This window comes from Cydia splendana, chromosome 2, assembly GCF_910591565.1.
Source record: "Cydia splendana chromosome 2, ilCydSple1.2, whole genome shotgun sequence".
Taxonomy (NCBI): Eukaryota; Metazoa; Arthropoda; class Insecta; order Lepidoptera; family Tortricidae; genus Cydia; species Cydia splendana.
Window position 1 is genome coordinate 21,093,931 of NC_085961.1, and position 21,389 is coordinate 21,115,319.

Sequence of the window (21,389 nt, forward strand, 5' to 3'; positions counted from 1 at the left end):
CGCATTGAGGTTACAAACGGCACGCGCTCTTCCTCAGGAGTCTGAAGAAGACCATGGTGAGTGGCACTCTAGCCAGGCAGGCCGCTTCGCTTTCGCTCGCGTGCGTATACCTTACTGTAGCGTCCGATATACACCTACTCTGTCGTTAAAATTACGTGTAAAATTATAATAAGGGCGAAAAAAACTATTGATTTTGGAGTGTAGATTTATTTAGTGGTACCTAAAATATTTTATCTGGTCTACTGTCCTCTATCATATCCATCTGTCAACTTTACTTCAAGTTCCGCCTCCAGGGGAGAGGGAGAGTAATTAGGATTAGAAATTAGCCGCTTACTGACACAGACAGAATTCCACGCGGGCGGAGCCGCGGGCACAGCTAGTCTCTAATATTTTTCTTGTGTAAGGGTTATTTTATGTACTTTTAGTCGTTTTATTTTCTTGAACATACAAACAAACACACTACCAGACAGACGCGGCGGGGGACTTTGTTTTATAAGGTGTAGTGATAAGTTTCGAGAGAGTGTGGCACGAGTCATGGTTTGGTTGGTACACTATATTATAAATATATTTTGATGTCAGCGTCGAGTTTCATACATATGACTTCGTTTTTTACTAGGAGAGTATTCTAGGAATAGATCATATAAAATAAGAGCCAAAATTTGTACATTGTAATTCGTATAATGAAATAACAAAATAATTTACTTGTCTTTAACAGATTCCGGGTCTACTTTCGAGTGGTACTTTGCTGGTGTCGGTCCTCAAAGACGAAGACGCCGCCGGAAATGAGTAAACAACTCGAAATGAACAAGTCGTTTTCAGGTAAAATACATTCTTGTAACATCTGTATCTAAATATTTAACTATTCAATACTTTTACGTGTGAGACTAATGACAAAATAGACGCAGAAAATATTGCTCGTACTTAGCATAGGTTACGGCTTTGGAATCCCAATCCCTTAAAATTTGACTGATTAGTCCTATTTCCTTACTAGTTATGCAGAAGGTACTTATTATTATAAGAGCTACCCTTTAATATGAAACGATATTTCAAACTTGGAGAAATAATAGTGTCTGACAAATAATATATGGGCCACATTCTTTCTTGACTACGAAATACTGCTCGATTTGTGTAACTAATCTTGGTGGGTTGCCCATATTTTATCCAAATACCACCATCCATACCAATTTTTAAAAAAGAGGGCCACCTTGTGTGTTGTTTTTGCAGATTTACATCATTGTTATAGCACTTTCAAATGTAAATGCTACCTTAACATATTTTTTGTATGCGTAATAAAAACCCTCTTCCCTTGAGTGTACTCGCCGTTAAAAAGGGCTACATTATTGTATCAATCCCAGCTTTGTTCTCATTTAATTATCAAGATTTAATTGTGTTTTACTCCACCAAGCCTAAAAAAACAAATAAAATACATTGAAAATATCTAATAACCTACTTATATAAATCTTAGAATAATTAATATTGTCGATAAAAAAGTTGTTATCGATTCTTTATTATACCATCCCTAGTATTACATATGTCCTTGCGGCAAGCGATGTATATTCCCGTAAAATTATATATAACTTCTGGAATTTTACACAGATCCGTAGGCGACGGCAGCTGTATAATCACAAGGATTTTTATTGCAAAACCGATAATATTCCAGATCTTTAGGGACCCTTAAAATTTAAGACGTGGTACGGGAAAATGTAGGTTGTAACGCAAATCAGACATTCTTCACACGGGAAGTAGGTACTCGTAATGTACTGGCGATTGCGGTAAGTTTGAGCTGCGATTTATTTAAGTAATAACTAATCGAACGTTCTTGTTGCTAGGCCTACTTGAATAATGAATATCTGAATCAAAATTCGAATATAGGTATTCTTAATTTTAATTACCTACTTTTATTGTAATAGGTACGTTGATATGTATAGTTCAAAAACATTGTAAACTATCAGGTTTGATAACTTTCTTGCGTTGAGAAGTACTTAATTTACTTCTCAATGGTACAAGGGCATTCGCAAATTAAACAGTTTCTCGGTTAATTAAATTTTCCTCCGCAAATTGCTCAAACATATCTTAAGAATTTATGACCCAAGCAAACCTAAGTCTGGCAGAAATTGTTAGTATCAAGTTTATTATTGAAAGTACAGCGCACCTCGGAATATTCTCGAATCTTACGTAGCTAATGGAATATCATCTGGTGCATGAAATTCACAATTACTTTGATAAACTTCACAATACACTTTGTCGAACCCTTTTTTAAGGTTACGTTCCGATTGTGACTACAGCAGCGAGAAACGGGAGAAGAACGTTCTATAGTCTGTATATTTAGGTATTTAAATAAAAGTAAACAAAATCTACCCTCAAATGGCTCCTTAGGCCAGTTGAGGGTAGATAAAAACATTACATGATCAAATAATGTAGGTTAAAGTCAGGTCATTCAGTGACAGATCCAGGCGCTTTTGTATTTGGTTGGTTAACCAATGAATGTTATAACTACCCGAAAATTTACAAATTGTTTGTTTAGTCTTATTTAAATAGGTACCTAAAGATACAGAGTATAATTGCAATAGCAGTGCGGTAACGATATCCACGCAATTTACCTATAAGGCAATTGACAGTAACATTGCCCGTGTGCCTGCTGCAACGCTGAAGTAGTACCTACTTAAAGCTATAACAACAATGCTGTTGCAGTCGCAGGCATAACATTGTAACCTTTAGTGTGAATGTAGACTACATTAAAGCCGGCAGTATATATAAATATTTACTTTGGTGAAGGATGTTTGCGAGGTTGATCGTATGCTAAACAGTCTGAGTGGGCGGCTAATGCTATTTGTAATAGATTCTGGTTTAATTTACAGTATCCAAAGACGACACTAAAAGAAGTTGTAAAATATATCAGGCATTTTTTCGTTAAAATGGAGAGAAGTTGAGAATCTCCCATACAATAAATGTTACGATTTCATTTTAAAACGACATGCTGCGACGAAATAACATGAAACTGGGCATGTAATTTAAATAACATATTTTTATCTATTTAGGTACAGTCAACTGTAAAAATATGGGTGTACACAACTTACTCAAAAATATGTCCCATAGTTCTTAATTCACTGACATAAGAGTTATGGGACATATTTTTGAGATGATTTGTACAACCATATTTTTACAGTTGACTGTACCTACCTATGTTACGCATAAATAAATCTATTAACGAAATCGTATAACCGCGAAATTTCTGTAATGGTTAATCTGATATTCGCATGTAATATTAGGTTTACAATCATTTACTAGTTTCCTGAATTATCTAATATACCTATATACTGGTGTAAAGTTAATTCTGATTACCTAGTATAAATGTGTGTCTGTTTAATATTAGGTACAGTCGAAAGTTTTAATTTATGACCCATTTTGTACGTTGTCACAGTGACAATACTCGTAGATGTAAAACGGTAAAAGATGAAATACATTAAATAAGAAGTGAGTTGAATTTTTAAATTTCATTCTTAGGACTTGAGAGAAAGAATCCTAGCTGTTAACAGTGGTAATAACAAGTGGGAAAAACCCTTCAATTATGATGTTAAGTATTTAAAAAACTTAATAAACTAGCTGAAAAAGCTTGCTTTTTTTTGTTGTTATTTAACAACATGCATTTCGGACTACTTATCCAAGTCCATAGACAAAACGCATATACCACTAAGGTTTTTTTTATTACAAACTATGATCATATAATTATATAAAGAAGAATACTCTAGTTATTAATTTAAGCAATTTTTTGTAAACTTATTTGTAAACAACTGTTTTTTTATTAAATAAATAAAGTCAACTTTAGTTAAGTAAATCGATATTCTTAACATACACAAATAGCCTTTTTACCCCATAAAAGCATATAAGTAGAATTTTTACTGCCCTATAAATTTATTAAGGTTTATTTCGTTTAGCATCTGCGAGGCGTGAAATGAAATGCTTAGCAGGGGCTAGTATAACGAGGCACAAGCGCCTTCATCCAGACACGTGTTATAAAGCTCCTGGGTGTGACGAAATAGAAAATTGACCCTGCGACCAAATGGTCGCCCAGATGAGTTTATCTAATTATTTTACACGCCACTGCTCAGAAATGTGGCCGTTGAATAGGTCTGCACACCTAAATGATGTTTTAAAACGCTACACATTTTTCCACTCCCTGATGGATGGATGTCGATAGTCAACAAATTTCGATACACCCAAAGCAATCTGGCCCCATCATTACGTATTTTATGTCACCTAACCCTTTTAACACTTTTTAAAATAAGATCGTTAAAATCAAATATTTTCCCAAAAACCGCTTAATGGCTACATTATTTCATTATAAATAGGTATTAAATTCGGACAATGGTGTACGAGTATCTTCGAGTGCCTCAAGGGTCGGCTTTCAACTCAAACTAATTCGTCCATCTAAAGTATATAGAACTTTCCAGCCTTTTCAACAATATAATATTCTTGCGTAGATATTGTTCATACCAGGGATGTTGCGAATATTCGCATCCGCATCCGCATCCGCGGAACATCCGCAATATTTTCAACATCCGCATCTGCATCCGCATCCGCATAAAAACGATGCGGAGCATCCGCATGATGCGGATGTCGACCAAGTCGGTAACAGGAACGTATTAGCGGCGGCGTCGGCGGCGTAAGTGCTAGGTAATTTCGTCATTATATATAACGAAATCGTCTAGATCCCGAAAAGTCGGCTAATAGCTGGTTTGTTAGTGCACACCGTTGTATGGGGACCTTGCACTTTGAGACTATACGCTGGAACTTGGCACAGTAGATTCTTAGATGGTCTTGAGCAGATACAGACCGGGAGCCGTCGAGAGCCACCTCTCATTTAGTGGGGAGAGGGGGAAAATTCGACGCTGCGGCGCTTCACTTGGAGCAACATTTCTCTAAAACTATTCCTATTAAGGCATGTAATATATCATTTTCGGATAAATTAAGGATGAGGAATATATTTTTAGAACAAAAACAATGCACTTTCTACCAAAAAAAAGAATAAAGTACAAAAGACTAAAAAACGTAGTTTTGATTTTTTTATAATTAGCAGTTTTTTTTCAAAGTGTAGCAGGAATCTGAAATCTAGGATCAATATTAAAAAAAAATTGAAAGGAGAAAATAAATTCTAAGGTCCCCTTTTTTAGTCATTCGTAAATAACTCGTAAACTATGGCCAGTAGCAAAAAATGTTTTATTACATGAATAATTTACATAAAATTTTCTACAAAAAAGGTCATTCAAACTTTTTTGCTAGGGTCAATATTAAAGAGAGAAAATAAATTCTAAGGTCCCCTTATTAAATATTGATCCTAGCGAAAAAGTTTGAATAACATTTTTTGTAGGAACATTTATGTAAATTATTCATGTAATAAAACATTTTTTGCTATTGGCCATCGTTTACGAGTTATTTACGAATGACTAAAAAAGGGGACCTTAGAATTTATTTTCTCCTTTCAATATTTTTTTTAATATTGATCCTAGCGAAAAAAGTAGAACTTATTTTATAAGAAATCTGAAACAGATGATTTACGTAAAAGATAAGTTTTTGCTTTGGGCTACCGTTTACGAGTTATGTACGAAAAACGAATAAAAAAACGATTGTAGAACAAATTATAAGTAACTTTCCCACCTTAATTATGAGATCACTAAGCGTGGGTCACTTAATATTATGTTTTATCTCCCATTTATCAACAGATTTGTATAATTAACTATATATTTTTTTAAACGTAATAAGTGTAGCTTTACGACTGTATTTTTTGATTTCAGATTCCTGCTACACTTTTTAAACAAAATTGGTAATTATAAAAAAATCTAAAATACGTTTTTTAGTCTTTTCTACTTTATCTTTTTTTATTAGAAAGTGCATTGTTAATGTTCTAAAAATAGATTCCTCACCCTCAATTTATCCGAAAATGATACATTACATGCCCTAATAGGTATAGTTTTAGAGAAATGTTGCTCCAAGTGAAGCACCGCAGCGTCGAACTTAACTAAATGATAGGTGGCTCTCGACGTCTCCCGGTCTGTATCTGCTCATGACCAGCTAAGAATCAACTGTGCAAAGTTTCAGCGCATAGTCACAAAATGCAAGGTGTCGTGCACTAACAAACCAGCTACAAGTTACTGTTTATTAAATAAAACGCACCTATATTCTTGCTTAAATACTAAACGTTTCGTTTTTTTAAATAAAAAATGCTAAAAATGTAATATTTGACGTTTTTTAAGTACCAAATCTTGACATCCGCATCCGCATCCGCGGATGTCAAAAAATCTGCATCCGCAACATCCCTGTTTCATACACCCATCAAATGAAGTTAGTAAGTAACAAATATTGTCGACGCGCCACTCCGCCCACTAATACGATTAAATAAAGGCGCCTGCAAAAGGTATTATGTACGAGTAATTAGCTTCTTTGTTTTATTAGACAGATTTCATGGGACTTATTATGTAGAACATTTTAGCGTAAATATAGACCTTTATGATTTAATGTATTATTAGCACCGCGCCCAAAACACAATTAGCCACGTCAAATTAGGCCGAATATGGGCAATCAGCGGAAAATAAAAATTGGTATAGTTATATACATACATATATACCTTGTGGTGTCCAGACAAACATACTAAAAGTCCTTGAGGTTAGGGGGTGTGCTGAGGGTGTAGGAGGGGGGGGGGACACTGAAGGTACCCGTTTTCATATTTTTGCTCATATCTCGAATACCTGTACGAATAGCATTATAATTACTTTGGATAAAAGTTTTAGCATAAAATTAGCTACAAATTTGGTTATGTTGATTTTTACTCTATGATCAATACTTTAGGAGCTACAGGCTGTTAAAGTTAACTTTACCAATTTTCAAATCTACACGAATTATTTCCGCTGATTTTTTTAATTTTCTTGAGCTAAATCTGTAATTTTTTCGTTTGCAACGTTTATAAATAATAATTTACGTGAACAAGTGTCGTATTTCTTGTAATTTTCCTGTGGGATCGTTTATCGAACGAGCGAGCGAAGCGAAGTGAAGTTCTTACATTCAACAAACGGCTGGCTAGGGGCACGTCCCGGCATTTCGATGTTTTTAAGCTGAACTATCAGAGGATATAACACTTTAAACTCTCGCGTTTTGTACACAATATTTAATTACACAAACGTCGAAACGTCGGAATTTAAGGTAAAAACAATGAAATTATATCGCGGTAGACCTGTTTGTGTAATTAAATATATCAGAGGATAGTTTGATACACAATAACTTAAGTAAATTTGTTCTAATTTAAATTAAATTGAGTGAACGTATAATTGAGGGCATATTATTTTAGTCATTAAATTTTGAGCAGGCTCGATCAAGAGGTTATTGATAGCTAGAATCTTAAAATGCTAAAAAACTAAAAAGCTATTTGTGAGGGCTATTCTGGTCATTTTAATTGCAAAAAAGTATGGTCGAGTTTGATATCAAATTAAAGTGCTCGGTTAACAAATTTATAATATTATTTTTTAATTTAAGATTTAAAAATATATTAGCAAGATAAAAACTAAATAAAATAATCATAATATTAGTATTTGACATTTGACAAAAAAGATTACGGCTTACCACAGATAGTTTATTTTGATCTCTATGGTGACTTAAATTTATCAATTAAGGGCTCCAAAGATCTTGCAATAAATCGCACGCGGTTTTCGATCCTTTGACGACTAAGTAGCATTCAATTGATCTTTTTGGCGAACCGCGAGTTCTCAGTTCGGGGTGAACTACTAGTGTAAGCTTTGTTACAGTCAGCCAGCGGCACTATCGCGACGCCTCATTCTTCAGCCGCGTATGACACTCACCCCGACGGAGCAACCGGACTCCGTCGGTTACTCCACACGGTACGTATGAAATGCTATTTAGCTACTTTTGTGGAACCTTGGATTTCGTTATTTTTAACAAGTATCTGAGTTTTTTTTTTCAAAATTACATATTAGGTTGCAAAGTTTATAAGGGTAAATTTTTGAAGAGGGTGTTTTTTCGACATTTGTATGGCAATTTTTTACTTTTGGAAAATCTGATTTATAATCATATTTTTAGGAAGGGTTCTTAACAGCAAAAAATATACTGCAGGAGGCACCACTTACTATTTAGCCATTTGTCAGGCGCTTTTGACATGTATATGGCATTTTTTCGACATTTTATGGCAGTATCAACATTTTTATAGCACTTTTTATTATTTTTGTGACAAATGTAAGATCCTGACGATACTTGTATGGCACCTTTTCGACATTTTTATGGCACTATGTCGACATTTGTATGCCACAATCGACATTTGTACGGTTAAAATAGCCTTATAAATGTCGCCATACAAATGTCGCCAATAATATTTTTTTGCGAAATTTCCTACACAATACAACCGATTCACTTATTTATTTTACTATATATTTCAATACTATATTTGCAACTATTACTATAAAATACACATTTTTATTCTATCCAGTCCATACAAATGTCATTGTAGTCGTACCAAAATATATCGAAAGCGATTCTTACCTGTTTTTATATAAATTAAACTGTTTCCGCGTCCACACTCGATGGCGATTGACGCCTAATTAACCGCACTATTGCGTCGTAAATGTAATCTAACCGTTATTCAATGGACAAAGAAAATTTTGGGGGGTATCTTTAAGTCATAATAAAACAAACAAGTGCCGCGCGGGATAACGATAAAAAGGCTTCCCTTGTTTCATGGTATAATAATATACTCCGCCTGGTACTCTATTCCGAGATTCGCGTATGACCTAACAGACACGGGCCTACGTCATCATGCTGTTTACAGGTTCTCAAACTTTAAAATGTGGGAGAATTTTAACCAACGGTGAAAATTATTTTAACGGCATTAATTTTAAGTTATTCATGTAGAAACATAGTAAAATAAAACAAATCTAATGTATTAAATTAAACTTTATTTATCTATACAAGACAAACGTTTAAAAAACTAATTCACAGTTACACATTAATTACCAAGCTTACGACGTGAAAAGTTTGGAAAACACTGCGACTGCTGACACTGAGCGAGAAGGAAATAACAATTAACACGCGTTCGACAAGGATGACGGTCAGGGCATGAAGTTATCTAGATCCGAATTGTCAAATGTGACAGCGCTATCCTGTGTTGCCAGTAATGTAAACAGAATTACCCGAACGTCTGAAATTTCTTTCGTGAATCGGAAGATATTGCTAACGAATAATTAAAAATGACGTGTTATTGTAAAATTTAAGATAAAATACATTATAAATGAAAATTATAAAATTATAAAGAAATATTTTAACTTATTAACCATAGCTATAATGTACCCATGTAACATATTGTTATGTTGAAATAAAGTGGCAATGTTATTGTGACGTAGGCCCGTGTCACTCTGGGAATAGAAGACCATGTTTTATTAGACCATGCCTTGTTTTATTAAATAACGCATTAATTTATCGAAATGATTAAATCAATTTTTTAGAAAAAGCTCTTTATAAAAATACAAAGTTATTAATAATACGTTGCCTACATCCAAAATTATGTTTTTTTGGGCTATGCTGCCACTGGGACACGCGAAAAAGCGGCAAATTTCGCCGTTTTTGGAACTTCAAATGCGATTTTGTCAGAAACAAATAATATTGAAGGTACCGTCGTACATTATTTTTAAAGTTTATAATAGGTACATTGAATGAAAATATATACATATCCAGTCTTTTAGTCCTATGGACTTCGAGTTTTAGCCGTGGGACAGCAAAAAATGCCTATTTGGAAAAATACCCCTAAGGTTATTAGGTAATTTATCAGTCAAAAATTAAAAAAATATAAGAACATCACTGCAGACTCGAATTACGCGACCATAATGTTGTGGGAGACAAGGTAAAAGTTGAAACGGCCCTTTAATCAGTTGTCAAAAAAAGGATTTAGATTCAAGTTTTTTATTGCTTACCTACCGTTTTTCTTTTTTCAACACTCATCCTCTCTCCTTTAAATCCTACTCATCGAAATAATTTTAAAAAACTTCACTAATTAAGTATCTCCTATATGGCCACCGTCGGTCTACATCTTAAGGGTGCGTAGCCAACCTGCCAATCGTTAACGCTTCGTAGCGTAGCTCTATGACTCTTCCATATTAGTGCGACAGTAACAGTTGCGTTTCGTTCGCTACGGAGCGTTAACGATTGGCACGTTGGCTACGCACCCAGGTCAGCTAGATATCTAAATAATATTCCAATTATTATCAATATAATATTTCATATAATATTTCCTCTTTCCAATTGTCTTGGTTTTGTACATATTAAGTATATTGTAATCTGTTTGAGGTGTGCAATAAAGAGATTACCTACATTGCATTGTATTGTAATGTCAATTCATTAATATACCAAATTGGGGTCCAATCGAATATCAGGAAGTCGTTTTAATATTGTTTCCAAGATTTGTCCCACAAACATATAAAGTACCAGCCTAAACCTCACTCCGCAAGTTAAATAAAAGCTTGTAATAAAAAAGCTGAAGTCCTATTCAGCCAACTTTGTCAACAAACCTTTAGTCTGTGTTTCAACTAGCTGAAATATAATTGGTCAAGAACTTGCAACTTGCATAAGAGAAGACACTTGCAAAAGGGTTGCTTCCAATAGGAAATACACGGAAAATCACTTGTCCATTGTGTAATTGAACTGTTTAAAAAAGTAGAGGAGTTTTTTTGCGATCGTTATACATATTTAAACGGTAACGCAGCCAAGGGACTTGAATATTGCGCTGCTGAAACGAATAATTTAGTGGTTCATTGTCGTTTATTCTTAAGACAAAGTAGTTCAGACTAGATAAACCTGCGAAAATTTTAAATGAGGCTTGAAAATTTCATCTCCATTTCAAAAATTCTTGCTAAAGTCGGACCAAGAAAAGTCTGCAGCGGATTTGATAGCCCACGCAGCGCAACTGTTATTTATACGTCATCATTTCATAGCAGTTTGACGTTTAAAATAACACTAGCACTGCGTGGGCTATCAAATCCGCTGCAGACTTTTCTTGGTCTGACTCTATAAGGGCATTTAGAGAACCAATATAAAAATCGCGAACAAAGTCGGGGGCAACAGCTAGTATAAGTATAACATTTTTTTTATTAATATTATTATTGAACGACGTGTTTGTATTGGCAGGGCTCTCAAAACACACGGCAGTGGCGACACCTACCAACGGCAATGGGGTGAGGATGAACCCAACCGGCGCGCGCGACGGCGACGGTGTCCGCGACGACTGCCTGTAAAGACTTGCTGTTTTTGTTCATCGGGGCTGCGCTGCTAGATTCTACGTTCTCAATTACGCGTAATATATCGTGTTTTACTTACACTAAACCATCTTACCTTACCATATTACCTTCAATTCGCTTTTCTTTTTAAGATATTTGCATATTTTTATACGACATTTAATTTATGTGGCTATATATATTTTGTCTATAGGTAAGTATAATTACAGGTAATAGTTGTCTACATAGGGTAAGTATAGTAATTAAAACATATGAGAAGCTTCTGCTATCACGTATTATATATTAAGATATCCAATCACAGTTCTACGATATTTCAATATGTTAGAGGAAATATTTAGACACGAGTCATTTGGAATGCGTGTTTGTGGCAGGAGATACAGAGTATATTTGCTTGAACTAGAAGCAGTTAATTACGCCAAGCTACAGCAAACTAGCAACATAAGAATGAATATACGAGAGCGATATTTCATTTCAAAATGTATAATTACTTTTCCTTTTTAAAAAGTAAGTACAAAGAACAGATTATGTAATTTGAATGGGAAAGGAAAATGGATGTGTTTGAAACTGTTAATAGTTATTTGTTTACTCGTAATACGGCAGCAAAGTTGTTGTTTGCCCTCGTTCTAATAATTTGAGACACGAGGAAGCTAAAGATTCCAAAAAATGCCATGAGCGTAGCAAGTTGTTCAAAAAGAGGAATGTTGAGTATTGCGCGGGTTTTAAGACACGAGAGGTGAACAAACTTCGCTGCGAATGATGAACGATATTTTTCACCTTCAATAATGCAAGGAAAATACTAGTTGATATTCATTAAAAATCTAATGAAATAATAAATAGTTAAGCACTTCCTTTATATCCCCGCAGAGATAAAGATTTCACTTTTTGAACCACTCTGGAATCTTTTTCTTGCTTGGGTTAAAATAACAATCGTTATGTCTACCTACATCAAGCATCAACTAAATAATTTCAGAGGAAAATGGTTGTACGAACAGATGGAAGGACAGGGTGGCAATAGAATAATGAAAAAATTTAAGTGTTTGGCTACGGAAGCCTCATAACATGACCTACCTACTACCTGAAAATTCTATATATAAGTGTACTTCCGTTTGGGCCAAATACCTTTCGCCAAGTTTCATTTCCCAAATTTACACTTCGCATTTAATTTATTTACTGCAAGCTCTCTATTGGGATGTTAATCGTATCCCATGCAATATTTTGGGAAATGTTAGTTATGCCTAACGATACATTTGACTAAATATTACTTGCTAAAAAGAAGCTTGACCAAATAATTATTTGTTAAACAATAACTTCCCAAAAAAGAGTTTGCTCACTGTAAAATTGCGATAAGGTGTTTTGCCGAATAGATTTTTGGGAAATGATAATGTGGGTAACATAGTTTGAGGTGTGGGGTGTGTAATGATCGCTATAACAATAAATGATCTATTTTCATTCGATATAACAACATATGGTATAATTTTGAAAGATATATCACTAAGGTAATATAATCAACAATGTGTATACCAACAAGAGGAATAATTTTATATGGTATAGTTAAGGGTAGATATAAAATAAATTTAATATAACGAGTACCCAATATAAGTTATAAATGACATAATTTTTAGCTGTACTCGTATATTATATGATATTGCATACATTAAATATTTCGTCCCTAAAACTGAATCACCCAACATTTGTAAATGACTAAAAAATGTACCTTTATTAGTTTATCGTGTGTGATATTGTATTAGGATCAATCCATAAAATCATGGTATAATAATATACTCCGCCTGGTACTCTCTTCCGACCACGTGACTGACACAAGCCTACGTCATCATGCGACAGCGCTATATGATAATATGCAATAGCGCTATACAAAGTGGCAATGTTATTGTGACGTAGGCTTGTGTCACTCTGGGAAGAGAAGACCATGTTTTATTAGACTATGCATAAAATGAAATTTATGCGGAGAGCTTACATTTAGAAATCATAACATCTATGTATATTTGTCATACTAATATAGGCTTTAACATGCAAGTACGAGTTGGTGACAAATCGACGAAGCGCCGCTTTGCGGCGGGGCTTCTATTTTCTGCTCTGAGAACCTGAAATTTCGGTTGTACGAGTATGTCGACCGTCCTTATCAGTATGGAGGAAGTTCCCGTAAAATTCGAACTTATAATACTCGTACATGCTCTTATTTGTTATGCGAGCCCCCCGAGCCGCCTTCCTCTTTAAACTAGGGGATACCTGTGTCTATTTTTTTAACCTATACCATACTTGATACGACACTCCAATATAAAAAATATGTCTATAATACATAATAGCCAATTAATGTTATACCGAACCTTTTATTATAAAGTATGTGCGTTATACTACCTTGGCATTAGATTGAAAGTTACTATATCAAATACCTGTTATACTGTATGAGAGATATATCTGATAAAAATATGTCATTCGTATGTATATATTTTATAAATTATATCCCTTGATCGTTATATCGACCAATAATATATCCATAGTTGTTATATACAGCGAAATGCACCCTGAGGTGTGATACTTTGGGAAACGTTTTGGCCCATTCATTAGTAAACTACAAGTGGTTTTTTATACATATAGCGCTCGTGCAGTTATTTCGTAGGTAGAGTCAGTCCATGAAAAGTCTGCAGTGGATTTGATAGTCCACGCAGTGCACGTGTTATTTTAAACGTCAAACTTCTATGAAATTATGACGTATAAATGACACTTGCACTGCGTGGGCTATCAAATCCGCTGCAGACTTTTCTTGGTCCGACTCTACCCTACGATATCTAATTACTTATTGTACATAAACATTAACACAGTCAAATATGGTTACACCTCGGAATGATAGATAATAAGTAGCAGCGGTAATAAGCAGAATTTCCAGCTTCTTAAATAACTCTCATTCCGATGTTGATCCAATGTTTAGGCTTACATGACTGAGGTAGTTTCTAAGTCCTATCAGCAGCAGAAAGAACATTTGAACCTGCATATGTAGTGTCCACGTAGTCTCAATTAATTATCGCATTGTGAAGCTTTTCCGCCTCATGAGATGGATGAAACCTAGATAGGTATGTGTAATAATGTGATAAGTACTCAAAGTCACCTACAAAGTAGATGTACAATAATAGTGCTAATAGATCTATCGTTTAGATAAAAATGATTAAATATGTAATATGCGTATAAAATGTGACCAAAGATTGTTGACTTCTTTATTTTGTACCAACAATGTTATTAAAAAAATAATGAAACCTAATGTATCCATGTAAAATAATGAAATCTAGAGGCGTATTCTAATTGTAATAACAGGTTAAATTTGATCTGGATTTCTTATGGATATGATCTGCCAGTGTTAAAGTTTTTTTTACAACCAAAAGTCACTTTTGATAATTATAAGTTTCATAACCTATTTTTACAACTACAATACGCCTCCTACATAAGTAATTTTGTACCTGGTGATCATATAGTTTTAAGTAATTTAGGGTAGGTACCTAAGTTTTTAAATTATGTACTTTGCATTAAGTAAGTATCATAAATTGACGTTTCAAATTAAAAAATGTCTGTTAACCGTAACAATAAATAGTCACACTCAAAGCCCAATGACAATATATGTATTATGATGGTATTATGTACTAACTAACGGTTTTACGGTAGAACTCTCAAGTCTCTCAACGAATGTAATATATTTGTAATCTATAAGGATTAGGTAGTAAGTAGTTACCTAAATATATGTTTACGTAATATAATTTTATTATTTATTACGTAATAAATTGTTGTTCCATTTCCTGTCTTATTATTGAAAGGTTATTTTGCTTTAATATTTCTTATTATAAATTATTTCAAGTTAACTAACTACATAGTTAACTACAACTGACTGTAGTTCACCAGTGTAGGAAAATTTAACGCGTAATATGATTTTGGTGCCTAAGTAATTTGTGTAACAGCCAGTGGCCAGCAGACATACTTATCAGTCTTAGTTTGCTTTATAACCAATTTCGAAGGGCTAGAGAGTCTAAAGACAGACAGACTTGCCCTAAGGCAAAGTAGGCCCGGGCCTAGAGTAGGGCGGAAAGATTTTTGGGGGCGGCAAATTGTGACAAAAAATTCGCTGATCATAACAAGAAATAACTCAAAATGTAGTCAATATGATGGGTGCTCAGAAAGGGGCGGCTACAGGGCCTGGGGCCTAGGGCGGCAAAGACTGCAAATCCGCCACTGCATACAATTACACAGTTGACTGACAGATCATATTTACATATAACAAATCCAGATCAAATTGATAAACTGTTAACATAAGAGTTCTAAGTTTTCTACCCTCAACGGCTTCAACTTGGTATTGTTATGGCACTACTTACCTTGACACGACTCGCAGTGCATCAGACGCAGACGCGTGCCAAGATGCACTGCATTTCGCACGCACAAATAAGCTCGACAGGGTGAACCATCACGGTCACATATGATAATACTATTACTTACTTAGGTATTGTGTCCCCGCGATATGTTGAGAATATGCATGATGCAACGTAATAGTAGATTGTTAACCAAGGGTTGAAAGGCATCCATTTCTGGCGAGGTAGTTTGGCGCTCGAACGCAGTGAGAGCGCCAATAGTCCGAGACGGAAATGGTGCCTTTCACCCGAGTTAAACACTACTTTTCATATCGAATGCGAGGAAACCAAACAAGACAAGGCAATTTCGCAAAATCAGTAATTGAAGTACCTAATTGACCTACGGCCCTGATTTTTTTCCTTAGGACTTACTTGCAATCGGAGACTTTACATGTGTGAAGATTAATAAACCCCTAGCGAAAATCATTTAGATTGCAATATTTACGAAAACACACATTTTATAACAAACTGCAGTAATTTTAAATAACAATTTAATTAATAATACAAGAAATTTGTATCTTGTATTTTATTTTATTTTCATGAATATAGTGCTAAATAACTTTAAAACCCAATTTAATACCGTACAAACGTTTAACTGTGGCTGTATAAGATTTTGCCTTTGCTCATTTACGCAAGTGTAAGGTTTAAAAAAATATTTTTGGTGTATTCCTTTTGGTTCCCGCCTTATGAATTCGAGTAAATAGAATTCAACGAAAGAAATCAAGAATAATTTGTTTTTAACAATTTACTTACATCATTTTTTATAAAAAAAAGATCAACGTGGATTAGTAAGTTTAAACAATTACCAATTGTTCCAGGCGAGGAAATAAAGACACTATTTTTCCATTTTGTTTCCACCCAGTTGTTCGTGGGACGGGGACGCAGAGGAGTACACCACTTTTCTGCGCTAGAGCATAAACGTATCACTTTCTGCGCACCTTTTAGAACAACAACGACCCACTTTCAGAGCATGAGATATGAAAAGGACGTTTCTGCAGTTAGTAGTAAATTTCCTTACGGAAATAATTATTTATAGCATAATAAACAAAGCAAATAAGTATGTAACTAAACGTAATGTATGTAAACTATACAAACTTTTCAAGAGCAGTATAATCGGGCCAAGCTAACTCGGCATAGCATTTGCAACGACAAAGTGTAGCAATGTCATCATTTATGTCAAATTTCTATGAAAATATGACGTTTTTAATGACACGCTCTCACTTTGTTTAGTTCAAGTCGGTACAAAGTTAGCTTAGACGAACTTATATCTACTATGGCTGTTGTATTGGTACCGATTTGATATCTATTTATAATTAAATACATCTATAATCTATTTTCTTTCAAAGAATATTAAGGATTATATTCGATTTATTGTACATTTTCTATAATCTCTATACGGCTTTCGTTCTTCATTCGTATCTTGGCGTAATGCTCTTAACAGATTTTCTAAAGGTTGGAAGAGCAAATAGACTCTTATGTTACCATTAATCTCCCTTCGCGACGTGCAAGAATGTCACAAACTGGTGAACGGCCATTCCACTTGGCACGCATCAGGAGTAGTGTGCAGTGACAGTGATCTACATGCCATTTAATGTATAAAATATAATTAATGGGTCATTGGGCAAACAAGGTTCTGATTCAATATTTCCTGATTCCGATAATTGGCATAAGTACGCGAAGACTAAATACTCAGGTTATAACCATTGAAGCTGTGAAAACCAATGATTTCCAAAGTATGGATAAGATCATACATACAATTCCGACGGAACATTCTCGTTAAGCAAAACAAAGCGCCATCTGTTGTATATCTATGTTAACTACGTGGCCGATGGTCAGAGCAAAGGTACAATCAATTCTCTTTGACAGGGACATATTTTCAAGTAGACTGCACTCAACGCCTCTAAAAAACGTGTATAGAACAATAGCTCGAGGGCGACCTTAGTCCCTTTCTTTCTTTAGGGCGACGATGAAGTGATCATTGAATAAATGTTATCATTGATGCCACAGCTAAACAAGCCATACTACTATTCTTATTAATATAAATGTCATCATTATGGATTTTGCCGTGCTAGTTTATTAACTTCACTTAAGAATATTAAGTAGGAACAAGTGGGAGTTAAAACATATCAAAATATGTTAGATAAATGCATTCATTATTTAATTACATTACATCCAAAAAACTTCATAACCAAAGAAACTTTATTTTTACTGAATGTCAACATAAGCTGGTTTGTTAGTGCACACCGTTGTATGGGGACCTTGCACTTTGAGACTATGCGCTGAAACTTGGCACAGTTGATTGTTAGCTGGTCTTGAGCAGATACAGACCGGGAGCCGTCGAGAGCCACCTCTCATTTAGTGGGGCGAGAGGGGGAAGTTCGACGCTGCGGCGCTTCACTTGGAGCAACATTTCTCTAAAACTATAGCTATCAGGGCATGTAATATATCATTTTCGGATAAATTGAGGATGAGGAATCTATTTTTGGAACAAAAACAATGCAATTTCTAACAAAAAAAAAGAATAAAAGTGAAAAGACTAAAAAACGTATTTTTGTTTTTTTTTATAATCACCAATTTTTTTTAAAAGTGTAGCAGGAATCTGAAAACAAAAAATACAGTCGTAAAGCTACACTTATTACGTTTAAGAAAATATATAGTTTATTATACAAATCTGTTGATAAATGGGAGATAAAAAATAATATTAAGCGTGGGTCAGAGTGATCTCAATTCAAAATATTATTAAGATGGGAAAGTATGTTATAATTTGTTCTACAATCGTTTTTTTTTTTAGTTTTTCGTAAATAACTCGTAAACGGTAGCCCACAGCAAAAACTTATCTGTTACATAAATAATCTGTTTCAGATTTCTTATAAAATAAGTGCTCCTTTTTTTCGCTAGGAACAACAAATATTAAAAAAAAAATGTTGAAGGGAGAAAATAAACTCTAAGGTCCCCTTTTATAGTCATTCGTAAATAACTCGTAAACGATGGCCAATAGCAAAAAATGTTTTATTATATGAATAGTTTACATAAAATTTCCTACAAATAAGGTTATTCAAACTTTTTCGCTAGGCAAAAATTGGTGATTATAAAAAAAATCTAAAATCAGTTTTTTAGTATTTTCTCCTTAATTCTTTTTTTTGTTAGAAAGTGCATTGTTTTTGTTCTAAAAATAAATTCCTCATCCTCAATTTATCCGAAAATGATATATTACATGAGGGCATGTAATATATCATTTTCGGATAAGTTGAATATATTAGGGAATAACTATAGTTTTAGAGAAATGTTGTTCCAAGTGAAGCGCCGCAGCGTCGAACTTCCCCCCTCCCCCCACTAAATGAGAGGTGGCTCTCGACGGCTCCCGGTCTGTATCTGCTCAAGACCAGCTAACAATCAACTGTGCCAAGTTTCAGCGCATAGTCTCAAAGTGCAAGGTGTCGTGCACTAACAAACCAGCTACATTTAGAAAGGAACTATTCTTAAGTGAGTTAATAAACTAACCTACATACCTACCATACCAATAAAAATGACATTTATTTTAATAAATACTCGTATGGTAATAGCAATGGTCTCCCTCGAGGGCCGCGAGTTATCCGCTCGGCACGTTTATTGCAGTCGAGTCGAGAGTGCAGTCTACTTTAATATATGTCTCTGTTTTACGTGCGTTGGCGAAGGTCAACCGATCGTCATAATGAAACTAAAATGATAGCTTGAAATTTGTTTTAAGAAAGAAATTAATGTAATCTGAAATGATTTACCGATGATATGAAATCTCATAAGTGTATTTGATTTTCCTGTAATAGTTTTTACACAATTTCACGATACAGTTAGGCGTATTTTTAAATTGGGAGTGGCATTACGTGACGCCTTTCCACTGCGCAATTCACCACACGACTGAACGCATGGGAATAAATGCGATTTTCACACCCATGTATCGGCCCCTTTCGCCGTGCTCGTAAAGCATGTCCTTACGAAGTAATATAATAGGTCTATGGTGAAAACATTATAAACTTCTAAGTTAACGTAAAAAAAGATAAGGCCATTTATGACGCAAGAAAACTATATTTCGACATTCTCAAGGGAATCAAAATTAAGTAACCTATAGGTTACTATAGTAATTAAGTAACTATGAAATTTGGCAAGTACCTACCTGATATCGCCTTACACTACAAGTACAGGGAAAAATCTAAAATTATAATAACAAAAATTTGGCCGAGCCCGAGATAACTCGAGGCATTTAGTGTTCCGCTCGCATCGTTACATTTTACAGAGGTTGTTTGCCTGTTTTTAGGATTCCGTATTCAACTACCTATAGGAACCCTTATAGTTTCGCAACCCTTGTAGTTTTTACTACATATTTAATATATCATTAATTCTGAGACAAATTTGTTTGTGGTGGCTGAAAAAACTTTCAACAACATATGTAAATATGGAATTCGGAATAGGTATTACTAAAAAAATGGAGACAGGCTGTATCAGGGACACAGCCGCTATGGTTGACGTGAAACGTGGTGTGGACAGCTAATGCGAAGGCCGAAGGCTGAGCTCCGCGTAGGGCCGAAGGCCCGAAGCGTCCAGGATGTTAGTGCTTTAACACAGAACAATAGTACAAGTGTCTAAATGCGAAGGCCGAAGGTCGAGCTCCGCGTAGGGCCGAAGGCCCGAAGCGTCCAGGATGTCAGTGTTTTAACACAGAACAATATTACAAGTGTCTAAATGCGAAGGCCAAAGGCCGAGCTTCGCGTAGGGCCAAAGGCCCGTAGCGTCCAGGCTGTCAATTCTGTGTTTAACCACTGACATCCTGCAGGCTTCAGGCCTTCGTATTTAGACGCTTGTACTATTGACCTGTGTTTAGAACTGACCTCCTGGATGCTTCGGGCCTTCGGCCCAACGCGACTTCAGCCTTTGGATCTTGCGATTTAGACACTTGTACTTTCAATACTTGGAAAAGTTACGGGAGGCGCGCGTCTGTCGGACGCTTCGGACCTTCGAATCGGTCCTACGCAGAGCTCAGCCTTCGGCTTCACATTTAATTAGACTCTTTACTATTGCTTTGTGTTTGAATACCGAAGTCGCGCATCTCGCGAATGCTTGATGTATTATAATAATTCTGAGTAATATCTTTTCGCCCGACCTGTTAATGTCATTGTCAAACCTATGTATTTTAAAATTATAAAAAAAACATGTCCATCTTTGGGTCACTAATTTACATATGTGTACCAAATTTCAACTTAATTGGTCCAGTAGTTTCCGAGAAAATAGGCTGTGACAGACGGACAGACAGACAGACGCACGAGTGATCCTATAAGGGTTCCGTTTTTTCCTTTTGAGGTACGGAACCCTAAACAAAAGGAGAAAAAAGTAGATTTTTCTTATTTCCCAAATATCTCAAAAAGTATTGATATTTAAGAAACCAAAATTAATATTATAAAAGGGGAGGATATTTCCAATCAAACATTCCATACTTCCAGAACTGTATCTCCATTATTTATACTTTTTATTCAACGCTGAACACAGCCCTCCGCGCCTCATTTTCGGTAAACGCGCGCGGCGTGAAAAAGCGATTACGTAACATTAAATATAATTTTAAAAGTATTAATTATTCATTGAAAAATTAAAAAAAAATATGGTGTATTTAAAACATGTCACCAAATGTAATACTTGTAGAAATTTATCTTAAAGTTATTTTTTCAGCAAGTTA

At 34.9% G+C, this 21,389-nt stretch overlaps 1 protein-coding gene and 1 long non-coding RNA gene across 2 annotated transcripts in view; one reads left to right on the forward strand and one right to left on the reverse strand.

Moving 5' to 3' along the window:
• Positions 1-11,297, forward strand: part of LOC134799579 (tachykinin-like peptides receptor 86C) — a 44,327-nt gene extending 33,030 nt beyond the window's left edge. The window contains exons 8-10 of the mRNA XM_063772014.1: positions 716-819; positions 7,794-7,886; positions 11,176-11,297. Of these exons, the coding sequence (XP_063628084.1) occupies positions 716-819; positions 7,794-7,840 (151 nt within the window). The 3' untranslated portion in view covers positions 7,841-7,886; positions 11,176-11,297. The remainder of the gene's footprint in view (positions 1-715; positions 820-7,793; positions 7,887-11,175) is intronic.
• The window catches only part of LOC134805518 (uncharacterized), a 126,712-nt gene that overhangs the window by 98,020 nt on the left and 7,303 nt on the right, over positions 1-21,389 (reverse strand). The gene's annotated exons all lie outside the window — the stretch shown is intronic.